Genomic DNA, 25,150 nt, shown 5'->3' on the forward strand with positions numbered 1-25,150 from the left:
GACAAATATCCACGATCAATAACATCTGACAGGACAACATGAGGTTATGGCCATCCCTGTCTGCGCTATCTATTCTCTTTCAAGTCTGACAGATGTGGGGTAATTAATGGACAGCATTAATCAATCAGAGCCATTGCTAAACTACAGATAAAATGTATCGTTATTTACTTTGTGAGAAAGAAATAACGCTTTTAAAGGGATAGTTCACCCCAAAAATGAAACATTTGTCATTTACTGTACTCAACCTAACCAGTATGACTTGTATATAAAAATTTGTACAAGCTGCTCTTTTCCTTACAATGAAAGTCAATTGTTAGCGCACACAGTCAAGCAATATTTCAGTATTTTGGCTTTAAGAATACTTTTATTATGCCTGTTATTTGATATTTGACAGTTTCTGGTCACCGTTCACTTTAATTGTGTAGGGAAAAAAACAACTTAATACATTCCTCTAAACGTTTTTTGTGTCACAGAAGAAACCAGGTCAGGTTTGGAGAGACATATGGGTGTATAAATGTTGATAATATTTCTTTTGTCTGATTTGCATGACAAAAAGATAAATGACAGACATCAGATAAAAATCTTGAATTTTTATTTGCATATATAAACCTGGTTAAATGTCACAATGGATAAAAAGTCACAAAACATATAAATAAAGCATTTACAATAGCAGAAACTACAAAAAACTTTTTTGTGCTTACAAGATCCACAGTGAAATATACAATGCACATTATTACAACGACTAAAAATGGAGATGAGGAGAAATGAAATGGCTTAGTGTTGTGATGTCATTTCCAGTTTCGCAACCAATAGAATACGAAGAGATTGCAAATCTAGGATAAACGATTGTGCTTGAATCTTTAAAGAGAAATGCCAGAATTATCTCTGTATATCTCCTGAGGTAGACCCAATTATATTGAAAGTTCTCGTCCACTTTTGATATGTGCCAAATGCAAAATCAGATCAGGTACAGTATCTTTGTGATCTGGAGAATTTGCACATTTCTTCTTCTAAACTGTAATTGTAGGACAAAAGCAGCTCAGCAATAATAAGTATAATCTGAAAAACTGTGTCACTTTATTTTATTTTGAAAGGAAGAATGCTTGTGTTATGGTGTTTAATGGCCTGGTAGATAAAAATGTCTTCTTGATGAAAAAAAGAGCAAAGTCTGATTGGAGTAATAAATATCAGACCCATTGGACCCTTTGACGGGGTGAAGTACGCACTTATTTAAATCCAAAATTGAATACACCACACAGAGTTCATAACTATAAATAAGTTTATATTAAATTTACAAAACACAATTAATATTAAATCAGACATGGTCAAGTATTGCTGAAACTTTTGGGAGTACCTTTATAATGCACTTTTTAAGATCCTGACCACTAAAAAATAAAACGGAAGGCAACTGATGCAAACAAATTACAAATATGAATTCACAAATTATTATTTACCTACAATAGTCAATTCTCAAGTCATTCAAATGGTGTCGGCTTCAATCCGACTTAAAAAAAATATTACATTTCCATGCATTTTTAAATACAAGCAGTACAAAAAGACTAATACTCTTAAGTAAGGAAGAGTTATGCAGAAAAAATGGGTGGGGTTTAATGAGTCTCAGGAGTTTCCTGGGTTGGGGAGATCAAATACGATTGGTGGATTGGTAGGCTGGAAGCTGACTGTACATGTGGAGGAGTTGATAAATGTTGTATAGCCATCTGTCATTATACCATACCCTGAGAATGAGAAAGAAACCCGTTTTATACATGTATCTGTTATACAATATAATGCTTTAATATATATATATAAAATGTTATATAAGAGTGCCATGCTCTTACCTTCATGTATTCCCCCATATGCGTGGAGTTTGGGTCGGACCCTCTTTTGTACTGTGTTGAGTAGTTCCACGCAGCCAACTCTCTGAAGTTCTTTTGGGACCCAATCTCTGAACCCTGGACAAAGTCCAACATCACATCCTTTGTGGCGTATGACCACATTTATGATGATTTTAAAATACAACAGTCCATCCGCAGACACAAACTGATGTATACATACTCAACATCTAGAGTTGCATCCACATTTCAGTGCTTACCCAGAGGAGGCCCATGTGTCATAAGAATATCTACATCTTCAGGGATCTGGTTCCACTTATCGAGGAGAGACTGGCCACGAGGTAAGTTAAACCCCCATCCATTAAACCACGGGGTCCTGTGGGAGCAGACAGACGCATTTTACACACTTCATAAATGTCGAAATCATCATACACATACCTGCATGCTGTTCTCACACATACGCAAAAGTTGACAGTATTATCAAAAACTATTTTCAAAGTAGACTAGTTGGTAAGGTGCATTAAAAAAAAAATCTAAAAATGCTTTCGAGTATTGCAGTATCAGATTTGAGGCCATGGCGGAACACAAGCTATTCGTTTCAGTCTCCATCAGGGCGTCCGACGGTTCGCAGAGGTCATCTGCAGAGGAAGCAGATTGATCAAGCTGTCAGCACCAATGAGCAGAAGCATGTTAATAAGAGTTTTATTTCCCCTCTGGGATGGGCCTGCTGACAGCCTGCAGTAACCCGGGCCAGACCTTTATTTACCACTTTCAGACCCCGTCTGATAAGGGCCAAGTGTCTGGCCCCAGCTAGACAAGGCTGTGCAAGGCCAGGGCTAAATGTAGGCCTTGGTAGAGAGGGCAGGAACTGACCCCATGCTGATAAGCAGAGCTGGGTGATGGATGGAGGCAGTGCAGACAAATGAGAGTTGGAAGCACTGTGGAGAGCAATGTCTGCAACTGCTCAACAGCACTTCAGAAGCTGCACTACGGTGCAGGATTTCAACCCAGCTTGAAACAAACGCTAAAATGGAGGTGACTTTATGTTAATGTGCTTAATTAATGAGAATTTTTTTACATACAGGAGAACATCTCATTCACAACTCGCATGTATGCACATCAGTTTCTTCCTAAGTTTATTAATTTGGAGTACTCTAAATGAGCAACCATGTGCCAAAGATCGGGAAATGGATATTTCATCTAAACACTTTAAAAAACAAAGTGACTGCTTATTATTTTCATTTTCTTTGCGCAAAAATAGTATTCTCATAGCTTCAGAACATTACGGTTGAACCACTGATGTCACATGGATTATTTTAACAATATCATTACTACCTTTCTGGGCCTGTAACGTGTCAGTTGCATTGCTGTCTATGCAGGGTCAGAAAGCTCTTGGATTTCATCCCAAAATATCTTTTTGTTCCGAAGATGAACAATGGATTTGTGGGTTTAGTAAATAGTGAAAGAATCTTAATTTTTGGGTGAACTGACCCTTTAAGACTTTAAGACCACAAAGGTAAAATCTACCAATTTTATAATTATGAAAATTTTAAGCAACATTCAGCACATATGCAAACATTCTTACCAGTACATAGGGCATGTTTAAATCCTATCAAGCCAGTTACATTTTTGTGAATCCTCTTGTGATATGACCTGATTGATTAATCTGATTAATATAAAAAAGCTCGAAATAAAAGAAGCATTAGAAAGGATGAGATTGCAAATATTAAATAGCTTAGTTGAAGCAGCTAATCGCATTAATAAGTCTTAAAGAGCTTGATTCTATGGTGCTCAAAGACATACATATATGTATGAGCTCACATGCCCAGCTGTCCGGAGGTTTTTTTATGAGCACTTGACAAAGTCAGAGCCTCTGAGAAGCAAAAGGTTAAGACTAAAGGGGGAAAGGGTTTTCATAACATGTTCTCTGAGACCTGAGGCCTGGATATTCTTTTTCATTCACTGAATTATGTTGAAATAGACGAGGGACTAGGGCCCAGTCATTTCCACCTAAGAATAACAACAGAAAGACAGCCCTGGAGCGGTGTATTGAAAACCAATTACAGAACGAAAGAAAAGGTTTTAGAGGAAAAAAAGGAAAAAGCATGGAGACTGTCGCTTTAAAATAACTGCCAATTATACTTAGAGACCCAGTTAAACCTTGCAAAAGAACAAGGTCTGTCAAATAAGAGAGCTGTTCTCCAAATACGTTTCCTAACCATACATGATGAGGCTCAAGATTTACTAAAAAAATAAAAAAACACACAAATGAGAGATAAAATGGTTTTAATAATTACACTTATCAATAATCAAAATCTAAAAAAGTGTTGGGTGGTCCTGTGAATCAGTGGTAGAGCATTGAGTTAGCAGTGCAAAAGGTTGTGGGTTCGATTCCCAAGAAACACAAAATAGCTTGTAGAACCCTTACATTTGTAAGGGTTTAATTTAGTGGGTTTTTTTCCTCAAATGGTGTGGGAGGACTATACATAATCTCAGAATAATGGCTGCATGAATCTTAATTTTCATGGTATCTTTCGTGTGACTTTCAACCCATTACTTTTCTGGATTGCTCAAGGACTGATTTCATATTTGTTTTTGAAATAATAATAAAAAAACATTCAGTGTGGTAAAAAATTTTTGGCATTGTAGTGTCTATAACTTTTTATCTTTTTGAGCATTATCAACTCTGGATGAAGGAAAGTAAAGCCTAAAGTGTCATCTTTTCAAATATTAATTTTGTGTGTAGCAGACCATTTCAAGTTAGGTAGGTCATTTTCAGCTGTGAGTCCCACATTGGGGGGAGCAGGTTAACAGGTTAATGTCCATCATCAAAGGCTGGTCTACTGTTTGTCTATCCATTAGCACTTCTTCATAGATTTGAGAGAATAGAGTTGATAGTGGATGAAATATAGCCTGAACACAGGAAATGGCTGCTGAGGTCTCAGCGTATGTGTGTGTATGCTGGGTAGCCGGGCTTGTCCGTGGATGATTGATGGGAAGGCAAATAAAGGCGAGTGGTTGCTTTCGAACACTGTGCACCAGGCTGGTACTCTTGGGTACAATCTCTCAAACCCTGATAGGTTTCCAGCAAACATACTCCGGCTGGTATGCTTTAACTCACACACAAACATCAGTCATTACTTCCCAACATGTACATGAAAATGGGGATCTCTTTATGATAAATGTAAAGATTGGCAATAGTTAAAAGATTTATTATTAGACCAAATTTTTATGTAGAATTAACCGAAAACATTTTCCAGTGACTTTTAAATATAATTAACATACTTAAACATTATTATAATTAATAAAGTTAATATAATCATTATATTATAAGTCCATTACTTTAACCATGTAAGAGTGTAAGGTTAAAAGTTTAACCATGTAAGTTTAAAAAGAGAGAGAGAGAGAAAAGAGACTTTCACTGTCAAAAACTCTGTTCAGTACAGAGACACTAGTGTATATTTGTGTCTGCGTGTGTGTTTGTTTTGGCTGTGTCAGCACTTTGTTTTGATGAACTCTCGGTGACCTAGACACGTACACACACAGTGGCACACAAGAGCAGCCGGCTGAGCCAGTAACACACACTCCCAGTGCTTGCTTAGGAATCAGTGTGTTACTCTAATGCACAGACCTGCAAGTCCTTCAAACACCTCACATGCAAAAAGGATTACTGAAATATTTATCTGCCCCTGACAGCGGGACGGCAAAAGAGAGGGGGATCAGGGAAAGATGTGTGCTTGTGAAAGTGATGTTGGGGAAGGTTATCAACGGTCAGGAGGGAAAAAGCAGAGCTGGACATGGGACAGAAAGAAAAATGAGAGTAGAGAGGAAATGAGACGCTGTTGGGATTTCCTGTCTAGTGTGATTTTGTAAACGCAGAGAACATCCCAGAGCAAGTCTGACAGCAAACCTTTTAAATATTCCTTACAATATGGTGCAAATACCAAATATTTTTTGATGGAAATGAATACAAAAACAACTTTTTCTGCCCCTATATCATCAAAGTCTGAAAATACATTAGGTCTAAGTTTGGAGTTTTTGAAATAAGTATTTTACGCTCACCAAGATGGATTTACTTATAGTATAAACAGCAATATTGTGAAATATTATTACATTTTAAAATAACTTTTCTCAACTTTACTGTATTTTAAAATGTAATTTATTTTTATGATGGAAAAGCAGATTTTTCAGCAGCTAATTCTCCAGTCTTCAGTATCACACAATCCTTTAAAAAACTGACTAATATGCTGATTTGCTGCTCAGTCTTATTAATATCAATGTTTAAAACAGATGTTGATTAATATTTCTTTCATAATTCTTTGATGAATAGAAAGTTCAAAAGAACAGCATTTATTTAAAATAGAAAGCTTTATAAATTCACACTCACATTATGGATGTGAAATAGCTTAGGAAGACTGCTTCATGTTAACTTAAAGCTGTTTATTCATTTGCCAAGAAAAAAAAAAGATTGAACGAATGAATTCAAACAAATCAAAGGAAAAACAAGACCTAGCCTCTCAATAAAAAAAACTGGATTAAAAGAAAGATTAAAACAATTTATAATAATCTATAATAATATAATAATTACATTTGTCATGTTGCACTAAAGCGAACCAGACTGCACTAAAAACTAAAACTTGTCAACAAACTTTTAAAATAACGCTGACTACAAAGGTAGACTACAACTAAATGAAACATGTTGTGTCTGCACGTTGCACCCCGCCCCCCTAAAAAAATAACTTAAAAAATAAACTTGTGGCCCACTCAACTCCTTAGTATGCTTGTGAATAGATCAGTTTTGAAAGAAACTTCTACATGGCTGACATATTTTTGTATAGTCTGCTTGCTAACGGGCATCTGACCACTTTTTTTAGTCGGTCCATGGCTCTCTCTTTCCCTGTGCCCTCACTATGCCCTCCACCCCCCTTGATTTCTCAATCCTCCCTGCCCGGTACCGCGGACACCACCAGCCATCAGGCCCAGCAGAGGAGATGTCAGCTGTTAATTACCACTGACAAATGACGCCACCTTCGGGCCAGGGGTCAGCTTACAATCAGTGACGTGAGCAGGTAGCTTGTCGGCAGGAGCTGAAGAAAATCATTGCTTCTATGGAGGCTTCTGTTGATAACTGAGAGGACCGGATGGACGGGGTAATTACATTTAAGCACAGTATGCGAGTTCTGCGATTTTTCCATGAAGGTCAATGACGAATTAAAAAAAGAAATTTTACATGGGAAAGCTAAAAGTGCAAGAAACATATTACTCAACTGCAAGAATATAGGACTTGCAACAACTAGGCCATAGGATCGATGCTCGGGGGAACATGTGAAAGCCATCACATTGTGGATAGATGAATGTGAAAATCAGAGGAGAGATGAGAAACTAAGACTGTTACAGATCCTTGTCAACACCTTAATTCAGTCAATTCAGATGAGTTCATTAATATTCATTAGCAGGCCTCCAAGAGTCAATGCTACCGAGGTACAATACTTTAAAGCACATTAAGCTATCAAGATGTTATAACAAGCCTGTGTGTGTCTTCATGTGTACTAAAATCAGTGCATTGTGTGATTTACCGCTTCACAAAATGTTAATATTTATCTCATCCTTGCCAGCCAGAATGAAATCATCTAGAAAGGTGGTCAATTTACACAGGAAACCAAATATGTTACACTGACCGTTTAGAGCAAAGCCATTTCTGTACAAAGGCACGGTTTGTTCAAAGGTTTCTCTTCTGTTAAAAAGACTACAACAATGCACAATTTGTTTTTCACATTTAAACTGTGCAAAAGTTCAGTTTTAGTAATAAAGGGACAATAGTTTTCTAACAATTTACATCAAACACAACAAATCTTTTTTTTTTTGGCCTTCTGAGAAACATTTGCATATCTGATCTTTTTGGTCACAGTAAAATCAGAAATAATGTGAAATATTACTACAATTGAAAAATAACTCTTCTGTTTTAATATATTTAATTCCTGAAATGGCAAAGCTGAAAAGCCATTACTCCAGTCTTCAGTGTAACATGATCTTACAGAAATCAGACTAATATACTCAACTTGCTGCTCAAGAGACCTTTCTTATTATCAATGATGAAAGCAGTCGTGCTGCTTAATATTTTAGTGGAAGCTAATTTTTATTTGAAAAGTTAAAAAGAACACCCTTTATCTGAAATAGAAATATTTTGTAACAGTATTTACAAATGTCAAATAACAAATTTGCTTACAAATATCTTTCCAATTTAACGCATATTTACTGAATCATACGGGTGGGTGATATGACCAAAATCTTCTATTACAATATGAGTAATTTTATTTAATGGTAACACTATATAATCACAATATAGTTATTTTTGCTTTAAACAATGACTTTATGATATCAAACTTTTGATAACATAGACATTTCATTACATTTACATTTATTCATGTAGCTGACACTTTTATCCAAAGCAACTTACAATTGCTATATATGTCAGAGGTCGCACGCCTCCGGAGCAACTAGGAGTTAAAGCTGCGGTAGGTAACTTTTGATGCTCTAGAGGTTAATAAACAGAACTGCTTGCGTCTTGTGGAAGAACATCGTAGCCGGAACTACTTCTCTCTGTTTATGTCTATGAAGAAACACAAAGGTACTGGGTTACTCCGCCACGGTACCCCCGAAGAAATCTAAAATAGTCCGAATATAAACACTTATTATAGGTGTACCCTAATGATTCAGGACAAGCTAAAAACACGGTTTGGAAAATATGTACTCGCTTATTATGTTCATTTTTCTACATTTTGAACACAAACAAAGTTACGGATCGCAGCTCTGATTGGTTATTTTTTACCGGGAGCGATGGAGTTTCTGCAAATGGCAATTAGACCACTGGGAGGAGCCAGAGGAGCTTGATTTTTTTCACAGATTATCTGTCTCATATTCTACTGTCAGGACATAATGACAGGTTTAATAAATATTTAAACATTTTTACAAAAGTTCCCTACAGCACCTTTAAGTGTCTTGCTCAGGGACACATTGGTGTCTCACAGTGGATTCGAATCCCGGGTCTCTCACACCAAAGGCATGTGTCTTATCCATTTCATAATTCTTGTCACTAGTGTCAGTATCATAAGAAAAACTAATACTAAATTAAAGAAAAAAGAAAAAAAACTCAAGCTCACCGAAGACAAGAAAACAGTCACTTATTACAATGAACAGGAAAAAAAAAAAAAAAACTACTACAGTAGAACAAATAAATAAGAAAACATATTTATATAAATAAGAATTAAACATATAGTTGTATATTCTGCAAGAATGACAGACCGCAGGAATATTAGACTGCTGTTACTTTAAGAGATGCTCAGATCCAACATGCTGTCGCTTTTTTATCTTCTCAGCTGTTTGCTTTCACTTTCCTTAAAATCTAAATTACTGTATTAATGAAGATACTTGCAAAAGCAGCAAAAATAAAGGCACCTGTGCACACCTCTCTGACACTACGCAGAGAGAAATGAGTTCTCTTTTGCTGCTGATTGCATTTAAACACAAATCACTTGTTTTAGAGAAATGATAGAGAAAATATTCCAAAATCTCTGCCGGTTGACAAATATTCAGTCAGTTAATTGTGTCTACCAGGATATCACCCACTCCTACTGAAGAAAAAAAATCCAAACTTTAAACAGTAGAGCCATTTCATAAAATTGTGGGGACAATCAACATAAACAAAGCAATGGGGATAAACTGTCCTCACCTTAAATGACATTAATGCTACCAATACTCATATAATTAGCTTCACACAGTTCTGACCACTCACAGAGAGAAAACCTACTACTACTAAAAAATACTAATGCAGATACAGCTTTGCTGTGTGTCCTGAAAAAACACAAATGACTGTTATATCATCCCTGATCATTCATTCACAAGCACATCATAATCATAAGAATGAATCGGTGATACGGTTTCCATGGCAACAAGACAGACACACCCCCACTATATATTAGAGCCTGGACTTAAGAGATGTAACGATTCACTCAACTCATGATTCGATTCACGATTCAATTCACAATTTTCTTTTTTCAATATGAGATTTAAGACAAACTCATCATCTCAGAATGGTTTGACTTCAGTTTTGTGAAACTATGTATAAAAAATATCTGCATGAAACTAAAGCGGACGAGCTGAATGAGACAGTTCACTCTCTGCCCGCAGGTGGCGCATAAAGAGTTTACTTGGTTTCATCTGTAAACAAAGCAGCGCTGCACTTATGAAATGTAATATGAATTATACAGAGGCAAATTAAAAGAAAAAATCCTATCTTAACTTTTCTAGAGACAAAAATTTCCCCTCAGGCATTCATTCACAACTCCTACCTCTAATTGAATCGCGATTTGTGTAGCATCTTAACCAATTTGAATCGTCACACATTTTAATCTATTTTCAACCGGCTCGCGGTTAACCGTTACATCCCTACTGCCCTTGCAAACACTCACCCATGATGAACTTGGGTCACATGACTTACGCCTGCCTTTCCTAAGAGGATTAAAGAGCCTTTGATTTCAAAAGCCAAATCAATGTCTAGCACAACCAGCTTAAACGTTAATCAAACCAATCACAGCTGCAAGCTGGAAAATATACAGAACATATCAGTGTGGATAACTAGCATATCGTAAGCAGGATTAACACATTTGCCATTATCAGGATAGTGCTTGCCAAGCTATGCAAGATAGCATCGCTTCTATTAGATGTTACGGTTAGGCCTACAAAGGTATGCTGGATATTTGTAGAGAGAAATCATTTCAATGTCAATGTACTGATGCGAGTACCACCATGAAAGGGAATAGCAATAAATAAATGGACATAAAACATTCTCGTCTTCTACCGTCGGCTAGACAGGAGTCAAGCCTGACTGAAAACTTTGTAGGGAAGAAGAATGAAGCTGCGTAAATGACCTCCTTGATAGCTGAGGCCTGGGGTCAAGAGGGTCAGAGCGGCCAACTGCGAGCATGCACTTGGAAGGGCACACCGGGGTCGGCCTTACTTTTTGATCCTGGCTCTCAACGAAGCACCAGGATGTGTTACAAAAAGCACTTCCTGCATCAGAGGCTGGGAAAACTATGACCACAGCGCACCCCCACCAAGACCACCCATCGCATATATCTGGTTTTCCCACTTCTTACCAAAGCTATCATTCTAATTTTGGTTGGCTTGAATATTTTAGTTGGACAAGATGGTACTGTATTTGGACTGTCAATCTAAATACATCACACTGTGGTGTTTCAAATAGTGAGTACCGTATTTCTGTTTGTTGTTGTTAATGTTTGTTACACAGAAATCAAAATTATCAGTATGATAGCACTAAATTATGCCCCCAATTTTTTTTTGTGTGACAAAAACGAGTACTTTAAGCAAACAAAATAAATTAAATAAATGAAAACAATATACATAATCTAAAATGGTAATGAATACATTTATGTATATAATTTATTATTCTTACACACACAATACTTAAACTACAAAAGTACTGACTATATTATATGTAACAAAATATATATTACATATAGTGATGTCAAATCGATTAATCGCGATTAATCACATTAAAAAAAAGTTTGAGTTTAAATGATATATATATACACACACACACACACACATATATATATATATATATATATATATAGAGAGAGAGAGAGAGAGAGAGAGAGAGAGAGAGAAAGAGAGAGAGAGAGAGTAAAAAGTAACAGAAACAGAGATGGAATGAAAGAGAGAGTGAATGTGTGCAACACTATCTGTAGCGAGTGAGAACACGTCTTGCGAGTATAACAGCGTCTAACATAACCCAGGTCTACAAAGGTCTTTCTGCCCAAGACTGAAGATATAATCAGTTTATCTTAAGGTATAAAACAGCCATGAGAAATCATACTATAGAAATAAAACCTTATTCAGTTTCAATAAATCAAATACAAACTTAATGTAGGTCAATCAGCCTTAACTTACAAACCTGACATATGTTGCATATGGTTTGTATATACACAGCACTGATGGTGATTTATGGAGCTTTATCAAAACGTTCTGCAGCTACTGATTCTATATTAACCTAAAAAGATGAAAGCAAATACAAAAACAGCACCAAATAATGTTTTCTTTGAAATACAATTTACCAAAAAAAGATCATCGTGGATTTTCCAAATATTTTAGAGGAGTGGTTCCCAATCTTTTAAGACCAGGTACAATGTCTAATCAAATCAGATTATTCAGGGTCCATCTAGTAACAGATGAATCCTATTTGTGCCCCAAACCACCAATGTAAAAAGTTAAATAAATGTAAGGAGTTTCAGTTTAAAGTGATTTTTATATTTCTTAAATAATTTATAATAAATAAAACATCATTTAATAATTACTTTAAGATGGATATACACATGTAAGGAGTTTAAAAAAGTGATTTTTGTGCTTCTTAATTTAAATCCAACTACTTAATTTTTTACAGTTTTTTTTTTTCATTTATTTTTTTTTACAGCAGACATAGTCAGTTGAATGTGTAAATAAAATACAGTCGGTTGAACGTGCAATATCAGTGTACTGGATCCATGCATTGTCTTAAAGTGACAGCACTTTTTAATATTAATCGAACATCAAAAGACAAGAAATCAGTCACTGCTCTTGACTGAATAACTTTTGAAACTTTAATGAGTATTAATCTTTAATATGCCGCCCATGTCCTGACAACTTATTAGAATTACCGGCCCAAGCCCAACCCAAGCTCGTCTTTCTTTCCCCCTTCTCCCAAAACAGCTTATACAACTGTTCCAGATATTAAAATAGTTCCGTTTTCTATGTAAATGGCCAAGTTATTGAGGTTTTTTTTCTTTTTTTTAAATTAAGTTAATTTACAAAAACATTTGGAGCTTTTTTGTTTGTTAAGTTTGTTTGTTTGACAGTGAGACTATGTTTGACCAATTAAGCCTTCATGGCTTGCCTAAAATTAAATCTATAGATACAAAACAGTTCAAGCATATAACAATATTTAAATGTTAAACCTAGAAAAAAGTTTCACTATATCCAATAGTTTGTGTGAAGAGTGGAAGCTAAAGCGTGCTTTGCAGGACATAGAGGCACCAGGGAGATCACTTGCATTTTTTTTTCAGTGGCTACACAGTCATTTTTGTTCATAAAGGTAAGAGTAATACATCATTCATAACTCTAAAGGGTCTACTTTTATTCGTGTGCACTCACAATATCAACAAAATGTTGTGCTTTTATAAAATAAAGAAAACACCCATCAGATCTTGAACAGGAGCACTTCACAAAAATGAACCGAAACTCAGCGAAAACATGCCTCATGGTCCTGGTCTGGTGGAACAATAAACACCGTCGAGCTGCTCTTGACAGTAACGGTAGCATGGTCTCATGTTGTTTCCACTAGCATGGCGGCCTGTGTCTGAACTATGATTTGAAAATTGTCCCAAAGTCCGGCCCGAGGGGTGTAAAAAAGGCTGAAACGCAGGGCTCTACTGTTCACTGCCCTGACCTCATGAAATGCCCCCCCCAGCCAGACAACAACATGTCCGTTGTTCTGACCTTCCTGGCCTGTACAATGCCCATAGGTACCCCTTGCACCAGAAAGCATGAGTGTTGCCAATGATGTAGTTCAAAGACTGCCGCTGACATCACTCTCATTCTCTTTCGGGAGTGCCATAACGGGTCAACCCAGAGAGGCTACCCAGCATTGAAACTCTTTCATAAATAGTCTGCCTAAGGGAAATACTATTAGAGCTGAGGGCATCAGATCTAATAGTCTGAGGGATGTGCAAAAATAAACACTGTTCCCTTTCCGAAATTCTGCAAGGCATTGTGTCAATTTTATTACCCTCTCCTCTGACCGTCGCGCTCTGAATGTTACTGAGTCCAGTAACAACCCCAGATGTGTTACTGACTGTGTGGGAACTAAAACACTTTTTTAGTGAGTTTAATTTTAATCACAGTTTCTGTAGATGTTCTAGGAGCGTGACTGTGAGATCTCTCGCTTTGTGCTCCTATTGAGCTGTGACCAGCCAGTTGTCTATCAGGGCTCCAGACTAACATTAAAGAGAAGTGGCACCAGCGCCACTAAAGCCCCTTTCACACTGCCATTCCGGCAAATACAGGGGTAAAGTGTTCCTGTAATTGTTCCCTGGTCGCTAGATTTGGCACTTTCACACTGCCAGTGATGACCCGGTATATGTGCGTGCTTTCACACACAACCCTTGAAGATCCCGTAACGATACGTGACATCAGCGCGTGACATGTAATGTATGAGTCGACAACGCTTGGCACGTTATACTTTAACTGAAGCAAGCAAACGATCTCGGCGTCAGCGCGGAAAGTGAGGAACTAACTGATCTCTGCTTCATTACAGTTTGCACATATGTTTTCGTCGCGAATGTTGATCTTCCTTCAAAACAGCCGGTAAAAGAGTCGCGCGATAACGCGCGTCATCACTTCGATACGGAATTAGATCTGGCTTTTGTTCACACAGCGCTCGTTCTGGATCGATTACCGCAATGTTACTAGGTCCCCGACCCGGGTTCAATTCGGTAATCAATTCCGGGACGTGGTTGCTTTCACACAGAAGGCGACCAGGCAATGTTACGGGAATATTGCGGGTCCGACGTGCAGTGTGAAAGGGGCTTAAGTTCTACAGATAGCAAGAACAGATTTGGTAGTGCTGGGGATGGTGTGTGGGGGTATTCATAATAAATATAATTTAATCATTAATGACTATTGTTTTGCATTAATAAGTGCAGTTACTAATAAAATTTCATTTTAAATTTTCATTTAAATTTTTCTTTTCTTTATACAGATTTGACAGTAAAGCACTAAGCTTGACTTAAAATCTATACAAAATTTACTTGTATTAACAGTAACAGGTGCCAAATCTACTTTTTATATACAGAAAATGTATATATTCCACTCTTATTAAATGTACCATTATTTTTTGGGCATATGAAACTGACCAACTTCAGTGATGATGTGATTTAGAAGCAAACTGAAGAAAAGTTTGTGACTTACGTCACATACACAAAAAAATACACAAGAAAATCTGATTTCTTGATGATTTTATAATTTATAATAGTGAATTTATCATTTCAGAATATAAAGAAAAAGTAGAAATAAGCCTCTGCTGCGGTCTACTGATTATAATTGTGATTTGATGCATTTTAAGTGCTTGTTTACCACAAAGTATATTTTGTTCATCCTGGATCATCTTAGAGCTTTAAAGTGCTGGAAATAATTGTGTGAAATGCATGAAAATAATTGAAAGGTGCTTTGATTTCTCTCTCAAAAGGTTGTACAAACCCAGAAATTAATGATATAATGCATTCAACTATTTCTACCACAACACCATGGTTACAGTTAGCATTTCCACTTCTGGTTTCCTGACATATGTCAGCGCTGTTATAACAGAGATTTCTGTGCAGAATTTGAATGCTTTTCACTAGATCTTGCAGTAACCTTATCATTGTGTGGTGAATTCAAACGCTGCTCACTGGATCTCACAGCACTGTTGCATCTGTGCTGAACCTAGGGTTGGGAATCATTAGAAATTTTCCGGTTCCGCCTAACGGTTCTGGTTCCATTAAAATCATTAAATAACTATAAATAAAATAGTGGTAAGGAAAAAACTGCACAATACTCAACTTCTCACAGCTCAATACTGTTTATTACTTACTATCATCATAATTTAAAGGTTGCCAATGTCAAAATTCAACATATATTACAATATACGGATCTTCATATCTAGGGTTGGGTATGGTTAGAAATGTTCAGATTCTGGTTCCATTTAACAAATATGTTTTTTACTATTTTACCTTCATTGAATGTAGTGTTGCTGGAAGGTAGTAAGTAATGTTGAGGTATGCTACTCCATCAGTCAGCATGTGCTCTAAAGTTGATGTTTTTTACACTATCAATAACATTTTGCATTTTAACCAGGAATAAGCTGGTTGGTCAAATAGTCCCTTGAGGGACTTGTTAATTTCCCTAAATTAATGAAATATAAACTGTTATACTTATAACTAAAGGTTATAGATCGCTCTTTCCGTTTGCTCTGTTTTTTTTTTTTCGAACTTATCCATGCCTCATTGTTCATACTTGAAGTAAACTTCAAGTATGAACAATGAACAAAGTAAATGAACAAAGTAAACTTCAAGTATCCATTTGGTGAACAAATAAACTGTTTTAGACCGCTGCTAGAGTTGAACGCGACATGTCCGGAGTGTGTGATACAGGAGTTTTCCTAGAATTAGCACTGCTCTTTTATTTTGATTAGATAAATCATTAAGTGTTCAAGAATAGAAGCAGTTAAAGTGTGAGAGTATACATTGTGCTGGTATAATTGTAGTGCCTTGTGATTTCCGTGATGTGAAAAACACAGACGGAATCGTGGAATCCAGCCATAAAAACAGAATTCACAGTTTAATGCGGAATGTCATGGAGTAGGTCATTACACTTAAATCGAATCGTGATATGGACTAAGTATCTGTAACTATTAAGCCACAAAAGTCTATTTAAATATGAATCCTGCATGTTCTGCATGACTCTGTTAATGAAAAGCACAGACGCAAGGTTTCATTTATTCATTTACACATATACTGAAGCTATATAATTTCAGCTTCTGTCGTCTCACTTAATGAGGATGTAAACACAGGAACAACTTCTCCAGAACTGCTCTGAGAGAGCCTTCATGAGCATTTGACCGTATGATTTGAGTAAAACTGGCAGCCATATCACCCTTGAGCCCAAGACCGGTTTCAATATGTCTGCCGTCGCATCATCCAGGTGGATGCTGCACACTGGTGGGGGATGAGGAGATACCCCGACTATGTAAAGCACTTTGAGTGCCAAGAAAAGCGCTATATAAATGTAATGAATTAAATAAATATACACAGAACTGAAAAGGTATTCACGGCAACCAGTCAAAATAAAAGTCTGGAACTATTTTTCAGTACAATGTACATAGCCTCCTCCTCCTACTACTAAAATGAAACAAACATTATAGAGTTGTTTTTATGCATTCAACACAGAATTTGGTAACAATAAAAAAATATTGTGAGAAAAAAAAAAAAATTCATAGGGCCTTAAACGTATGGGCTTGGAGGGGCTTTTTTAAAAAGTTGTATATATATTAGTTTTTATATATTATATATTCCCCTGTGAACCGTTTGGTTACCAATACTCGTACCGGCACACTCTTACTTGAAAGAGAACCATTTTACTTATGTTTTTATAAGTGAAACAAAATTTTCAACTAGAAAAAGCATGTAGGACAAGATTTCCAGATTTTATCCATCCTGAATTGATTGGATTGTGAAAAGTGGGTAATCCAGAGCATGGTTTTCATAATTCACTTCATATAAACTAATCCTGATTATGCCTTTGCTGAGGATATCCAATTAAAATGTTTAATAACTCACTTAATATTCTGCACGACAGATGTAGCAAACAGGAAGTAAAAAAAAATTTGATGACAGCAATTATTTAGAAATGCTTACCATGGAGTCCCGTATATCCTGAATCCTTTAATGGTGACCTCAGAGTCCTGTAAGTACACACAGTTTGTAAGGAGGGACTGAACATCGTCAAAGTCCTCAGTTCTCAGCTTGGACACAGAGGGGAAACGGTAGTAATCCTGCTTTACGAGTTCCGCCATAAAATCTTTATCAAAGGTAAGTTCATGATTTCCAGCGATGACAACTTTGTATTCATAGGGAAGACTGCCTGTAAGAGGAGACCGATAATGAGAATGACAGATCTGGAAGCAAACGGAAAACATTATTTCACAGTATCATGCACTCTACAGCTGTATGACTATTCAGATGTTTGAGAAGTGACATTTAGACCACATTCTTTAGTGACCTAGCATCTGAAATAAAACGAAATATACAAATTTCTAATAGCTTTGACAGACCAGAGAGAATGTACAGCTAAATGTGGCTGCCAATTGTAGATGGAAGCGTGACTTTGATTTTAGCAGATAAACAATATTTTTGACCTCTCTAACCTTAAAGTGAATTGCTGCCGAGCCCAATGAGACCAGACTGAAGAGTACCTATTAAATCCAACGACTGGGCATTTAAAAAAAAAAAAAAGGTAACGATAATGTCGTTTTTTTGCATTGAAAGTACAAAATATACAACACTGATATGCATCCATCTTAAAATAGGCCACCAGATCTGGAACTGGAGAACATGTTTGCGTTTGATGCAAAACGTAAAAGTCTCTTTAAAAAAAAAAAAAAAAAAAAAGTCATGTTGTGAGAGCGGGGGAAGTGCTTGTCGGCAAAGGTAACAGGACTGGTTTTTGCACACTTACCCAACCAGTCATTAAACTTCTTCACTTCAGTTGGTAGGCCAAGTTCAGTGAAGTCACCTGTGTGTAGCAACACATCGCCGAAAGGCATCTGGATTCCATCTGTCCTGGAGTGTGTGTCTGAGACGCAGACGAAACGTGTATGACCCACAGGATTGGGCGCATCGTAGGGAAGTGGCTCTACCCTGTAGGGAGTAAAAGGAGTGTTTGTTTCTGAGGGAACATTTATTTCTTTATATGTAAAAATTATTAGTGAATTCGGGAAAGGTTAAAGGAATGGTTTACCCCAAAATAGTAAATGTGCTTAAAATATATTCACCATCAAGCCATCCAAGATGCAGATAAGTTTGTTCTTCATTGGAACAGAGAAAACCATCATAACATAATTTGCTCACCAATGGATCCTCTGCAGTAAATGGGTGCTGTCAGAATGCGTCCAAACAGCTGATAAAAACATCACAATAATCCACAACATGAACAGCATAACAGTTAATGTTTTTTGATGTGATGTGTCCAAAATCCATATCACTTCCTCCAGTAAAAAAAAAGTCCATCCGCTATTATCCTCTTATATCAAAATCCACCAACATATTTGTTTATAATTGTTTTGGACTCTTTTTTGCTTATAAATGGTTCTTGATCTGTGCATATTGCTCTCCTGATTCAGCTAAGACTACTTATTCACTGGAGAAACCTATATTATAGGTAGAGGACTTGTTTGAAATTAAAAACATCTTCACCATGGGTTTATTTACAAGCACAGCTTTTCACTTCACAAGATGTTATTTGTTGGACTGGAGACATGTTGATTACTGTGACGTTTTTATCTGTTCTTATTAATCTTAGTTATATGTTCTTAGCTGTTTAGACTCTCATTCTGATGGCACCCATTCACTGCAGAGGATCCATTGCTGAGCAGTTGATATAAAGTAGAGCCTGACCGATATGGGTTTTTTGGATGATATTCTTTGTGTAAATAAAAGTACAGTGCCAGTAAAAAGGTTGGACACTTTCCCATTCGTGTGTCCAAACATTTGACTAGTACAATAAATAAAATACAGTATATACATAAACAGAATATATACACAAAAACACACTGTTTGCAATGATCACTAAAATGTGGTGATCAAACACTTGACCTGACAGAAATATGTAATGGAGGCAGGGCATTTAACAATAAACTTAAGCGTTTCTATTATTATTCAAAATGAGTGTGACATCAGTGCACTGAACAGTAAAGTTTAAGTTTATCCAACTTTAATTCAATTAAATTCCATCAACTTTAATCCACTGAAGTTTATTTCACTTCGGAACATTCATTCACAGATTTGTGCTATTGTCTTCACATACAGACGAAACTTACTAGAGAAGTGTGAATAAAATATACTGCTGTAAATAAATAATTTTAAATTATGTCTCGCGCACTATAATGTCCTTATACAACCTATATGTCCTTTAATGTCCTAATGTAACATATACATTCCCTTGGAACTGGAATCATGGCAAAATTTAATGTGAAGTCCACTTCACAGGGCACTTATGGTTGAATAAGACAAGGCTTGAATGCTGCTGCCTGAACAAGAGACCTCCTTACTGAAGTGAAAGTGTTGACTGGTGTCACTATCCGGCAGACCTCCACCAAATTCGGGGATCTCTTCATCTTGAGGTGCCCTCTCGAATGCCACCCTCTACGCGACAGTAACCCCTCGGGATCGCTAGAACCCTTTTAGGCAGTGTTTTTCCATAGACTTGAGCTTTAAAGCGTTTCATCCAGGTCACCAGAAGCAAACAATGGAGCCACTCTGCTGGACAAACTTAAACTATACCATCTCAAGCATTTTATCTGCATTATATGCTCTGTAAAAAAAAAAAAAAAAAAAAAAATCATATCAGCGGCATATTTTCTGAGATCGATATATCTGTACTGATAAAGAAACTAATTCATCTACATCTTGGATGTCCTGAGGGTTCATTTCAGCTATTTTAATTTTTTAATAACCTATTCCTTTTAAAGATGCCCAGGAAAATTCTACAAGCTTACAATAAAATATATTTTGGATAGGGGTGGCTCAATACCACTTTTTCAGAACCAATCACAATCCGATACCAAAAATTCAGAGTATCGTCCAATACCGATCCAATACCAGCAGTTTTTTTAATCAGTGTATACTTTCTGTACCTAAATGTGTGCTGAACTGATCATCACTCTTTTGTGTGTTACACACAATCAACTAAATATAGACAAAGACAACTTTCTTATAAAGAAAAAAACATAATATATATATATATATATATATATATATATATATATATATATATATATATATATAAAAATCATAATCTATGACAAAAAAATTCTATTATATAAAAAAAAAACATTTAGTGGGAAACTAATAAAAGTGTTGAACTAAATCTGGTAAAATGTTACACATTGCTATTTGTATGGTTGTAAAATACATTATTATTAAGAATTAGTAAGTAATTTATAAAATTATAAAAATATAAAATTAAGACATTTCTTTTAAATGTACACCACAGTAATGAGGCAGCAACATATGATAGATAAGAAAAACAAGAAAAGCTATCAATACTCTGTCATTGTGCAAAAGTATAATGATACGAAAGGCTACAATACAGAGCGGCACAGCCGCAGCAGAGAAGAGTTTACATCAACTTGACTTAAATATTCATCTGTATTTCATATTAAACTGCTGGAATGGCTTTGGGACACTTGGAATATAGTGCACAAAACATTATGGTGCTTTATGATGTTTTGTGGCTTTCATGAGGTTTAACAATTACACACAATAGTATACGCACAATATCAGATTTTGAGGCTTGTCTCACTAATAACCTGATTCGGCAGAAAATGCCAGTATCTGAGCAATACTGAATATCGGATTGGCGCATCCCTAATTTTGAATAACTGCTTTTTTCCATACAATGAAAGTCAAGGGGGTACAAAACAACTTCATTTCAATTTCAACAAAATGTGTGAATTAAAAGTGAAGGAGAAACAACCCCTTTCTGCGCTTCCTATTTGAATCATGTCATAGTCTACCTGTTTTTCCAGGAGTATTGCCATATTGCACTGATAAATCTGATAAATCACTCTGCACTGTAAGTTTGTTGCCGTAAGTACATTGCATTGAGTTACATAACACAATTTAATGACAAATAGCTGTTTCTTCCACACTTAAGCTAAAAGCTATTCAATGGCACATGCATCCTGGTCGATCCCTTTTGCTTGTGCTGATGTGCCTTAATTGCATGATACCATTAAAGCAGCAAAGGCTCAGCTAATCAAGTTGGCCCATTCTTTAGTATCTGCACCAAGCCTCATTATGCCATCATCAGCATCAGTCAATAGTCAGGTTTCTTTAGAGGTGAGCTCTGACCCCGGGGTCAAAGAGCTATTGTTAAAGAGCTAATCAACTCAACTAACCTTTGACCTCTTTCTGGTTAATAAGTACACGAACATGAGGCACATCTTACACAGCTCAATGTCAATAACAAAGAAATGTGGGTATAAATTCTTTATTGCTGAAAAAGATTACTTGCCAAAAGTTTGAAATAATTACAATTATTAGAATGATTTATGAAGGGTCATATGACACCAAGACTGGAGTAATGGCTAGTGAAAAATCAAAAAAATATATAAAGATATATTTAAAATCTGAATTATTCCAAACTACAGTATTTTGTGTATATCAACAATATTCCGGCTAAAAGACTGAATGTTAAAAAACAACAAAGAAATAATAAATAGCTAGTTTAAAACTGGACTAGATTTACATAGTGCCATTATCTCAGACATGAGAGCATTATTAAACCCTGTTATGGCTTCAAAAAATCTAATTAAAATGCTTAATATGCAAACATCGCAACAATATCAAGTTTAAAAGGTCAATATAATTCATTACAACAGAAGTGAAGCCGCAGGAGCCTTCCGGATCACCTGTCGGGCGAGATGAGACAAAAGCCACCAGATGTCCTCTCTGTCAGCATTCTGTTCTGTCCTCAATCAATCAATTAAATCAATGTTTCAGTTACAGGAACACTGTACACAAACACTCACATGTGGACATGAGGGGGCTGGAAGCGGCTTTGGTTGATGTTGTAGTGGGTGAAGGCCTGGGTTGGGTTGGAGCTGTACTCATCCACGGAGATGGTGACTTTCCCCTGGGAGGATATTCTGCGAGCCATGGCACCTCTGGATGGGGCATGAGCAGGTCACAGCAGTGCAGTGCAGATCCGGTGAGCAAGCATCCTTTAGTCCCAAGGCTTGGATCTGGTTCACCATACAGAGACGCCAAGATGCAAAACGTTAATGATGCAGATTTCAAATACAGTTAAACGAGATAGTACTGAGACAGTATCGACAATATATTCAGCAATCTGATCTTAAGTCATAAAACTACATTTGTTCAAAAATGTAAGCAATCTTTTGCATAATTTTTGTGTTGCCTTGAGAAATGTTGTTGATTTAAATAATATCCGCTGGGAGGAAAATATATTTCTATTGTAACTGAATGTAGAATTTCTCAGGGTATGCAATTTTAATTTTTTTTTTTTTTTTTTTTGAGAAAACACATGAATTATATGCATGATATGAATTAAACACATACACAAATTGTTTTAAGAACAATCCTCCCTCTGCATTTATTTATTTTGTTCAGCCGTGCCGCCTCACACCGTCTCTGGCGGGCTAACCTTTTGCCAAAAACTTGAACTTTTCGCACCCTCCCTGGACGACTTCAGACCGGACACATTAATAACACTTATGACCAACAGCCTGCGGTGTGCTGGCAGCCTCTTACTCCATAATTATCTGTCAACAAAAGCCAAGCTACTAAACTGGCGTCAGACAGCACGAGGAAAGTCGATTTCAGTAACGCTATATATATTTAATTGTATGGGTAATGCGAAATATATTCTGCTTACTATTACTTAACATTCATTCGTAAAGCACAAATAGCCAGTTAATAACGCATAATACGTGCACAAAGCAAGGCAGGAGCACATAAAACCCAATAAATATTGACCGCTTTCTAAATAATTCCTTTATTCAGACGCCGAGATATAAACGTGAAAGAAACTTGACGACGCGGAAATGTTATAACATATTGCCGCGAAAATGTTCAAATGTATTCGTTTCACTGATTTAAAAATGTTACAATGTATATGAGGCAACGTTCTAAACGGTTTCCCTCGAACATCACAACCAGCCACCTCTATCCCATTACCGCTTTGTGCCTCGCTATTTTCCCCCTAGCTATCTTCTTCAAAAGCGACTTGAGTGTACCTTCTCTTTTGGCCCAAAACCACTCAGGGTTGTCCGCTGAATGTGTCAGAGACGACGGTCATCGGATATTTCGGAAGCCGTGAGGGGTTGAGGTCGCGGCGGCCAGGGCAGAACCTTCGACCCCCGGGGGCTCTCTATCCTCTAGCGCTCTCTCACCGAAATGCGACAGACGAGGAAGGAAGGAGTCAGGACAGAGAACAGCATCGACGTGGGAAGAGGGGGAGCCCGAGAGAGACGAGTGCAATGAACGCGTGCTGCCACTGGGGTCAGAGAGCACAGCAGCAGTCAGGGGGAAAAAGACGGACGTCCATTGGGTGGCACCTTTCACCGGAAACGCACGCGATAGGTCAAACAGCCAAAGAGTTTGGCAGCCTTTTTTGCATACATTATAATGCAAATAGACTGTCATTGAGGTAGGTTTGTCATTTTGGTTGTTTATGGCCTATTTTTATAAGCAACAGCTGGATCATGTGTCTGGTTGGTCTTTATGGTCTACAACAGGGGTTTTAAACTTTTTAATACTGAATACAGAAACGTCCTCCCAACCTTAATAGATATATAGATAGATAGATAGTCGTGTGTGTGTAATTGGGACATTTTCCCTATCATCTCAATGAAAAAAGTGCCCCAATTTAACATATAGAGAGTTTTAAGTTTTATATATGCATACAGACCCATTTATACTATGTGATAAATATAGCCATATCAACATAATGATTAATATATATATATATATATATATATATATATATATATATATATATATATATATATATATATATATATATATATATATATATTCTAAATTAAATTATTGCCAATTATATTACAATCCATCTATCTATCTATCTGTCTGTCTGTCTGTCACATCTACTCTCGTTTTTTATTTTATTTTTTACTTTTGCAACTTGCTTGAAACTTTCTATTAGTAATAAATGTGCATTAGTTTAAAGAGTTCATGAAAGCAGCCATTGCATCTGGTTGAGGATAAGGGCAGCGGCTGTGACAACATTACAAAACATTCAACTATTTTTAAATAGCAGCATGATGGACTGCTGTAACTGATTCCTTACCGGCCTTCCCTCAAAAAACCATCAGACAACTCTAGCTCATAATTCATACAGAACAAAATAAACTGAGCTAATCACCTCAGCATTTGACTTCCAGTCACATTAAAAATTGATTTTAAAGTTTGCTTATTTATAAATCATTGTGGATATGTTTGTAGAATATATACATAATCCACCTCATGATATTGAAATGTATTAATTAGTCCATTTATCTTTTTTTTGTCTTTTTGTTTATTCTTTAAACAATTTTTAATTATTCCTACTCACGTTGTTAAAAAATGTTAAACTTGACTTTAATCTCATTTTCTTTGTAGCACAGATGCAGAGTACTTTGAAATACCATTGCGTATAAAATGTGCTATATATAAATTAAATATTGTTGAATTATTTAATTAATGCAGTGACAGTGAAATAGACCAAACCTACACATTTGCAAGTGCACACTGAACCCCTGATTTTGTTCTTGCATGGCCACTTTGCCATTACTGACTGAGGTTGTGTGTATGCATGTGTGTGAGAGAGAGAAGAGGCATTCTTTGAAGAACAGAGGGTGAGGGAGGCAGGAAAAGCAAGCTGAAAGGGAATTTCACTTCCATGGCAACCAGGCTGTTCAGGCTTCTGTG

At 36.4% G+C, this 25,150-nt stretch overlaps 1 protein-coding gene across 2 annotated transcripts; it reads right to left on the reverse strand.

Moving 5' to 3' along the window:
- Positions 1-575: 575 nt before the first annotated feature.
- LOC113073323 (metallophosphoesterase MPPED2-like) lies at positions 576-23,759 on the reverse strand. 2 transcript variants are annotated; one of them, XM_026246228.1, is made up of 7 exons: positions 23,458-23,759; positions 22,231-22,443; positions 18,156-18,337; positions 17,336-17,561; positions 2,093-2,208; positions 1,839-1,976; positions 576-1,736 (listed from the first exon to the last, which is right to left on the reverse strand). In XM_026246228.1, exons 2-7 carry the CDS (start codon positions 22,356-22,358, stop codon positions 1,618-1,620), a joined length of 909 nt encoding a protein of 302 aa, XP_026102013.1. In that variant the 5' UTR covers positions 22,359-22,443; positions 23,458-23,759; the 3' UTR covers positions 576-1,617. The 2 variants fall into 2 exon arrangements, with proteins under 2 accessions (XP_026102013.1, XP_026102014.1); XM_026246229.1 differs by having other exon boundaries at positions 1,839-1,952; positions 23,458-23,756.
- Between the last annotated feature and the right edge of the window lie 1,391 nt (positions 23,760-25,150).

The sequence above is a fragment of the Carassius auratus genome, unplaced genomic scaffold (assembly GCF_003368295.1).
Source record: "Carassius auratus strain Wakin unplaced genomic scaffold, ASM336829v1 scaf_tig00011930, whole genome shotgun sequence".
Classification (NCBI taxonomy): domain Eukaryota; kingdom Metazoa; phylum Chordata; class Actinopteri; order Cypriniformes; family Cyprinidae; genus Carassius; species Carassius auratus.

Bases quoted from the DNA above. Each gene is read 5' to 3' on its own strand.
- LOC113073323 (XM_026246228.1), bottom strand. From the start codon at position 22,358: ATGGCTCGCAGAATATCCTCCCAGGGGAAAGTCACCATCTCCGTGGAT. The intron at 18,338-22,230 runs GTGAGTGTTTGT...TACTCCCTACAG, and splicing joins CAGCCCCCTCATGTCCACAT to GGTAGAGCCACTTCCCTACG. The intron at 17,562-18,155 runs GTAAGTGTGCAA...CTCCTCTTACAG, and splicing joins GAAGTTTAATGACTGGTTGG to GCAGTCTTCCCTATGAATAC.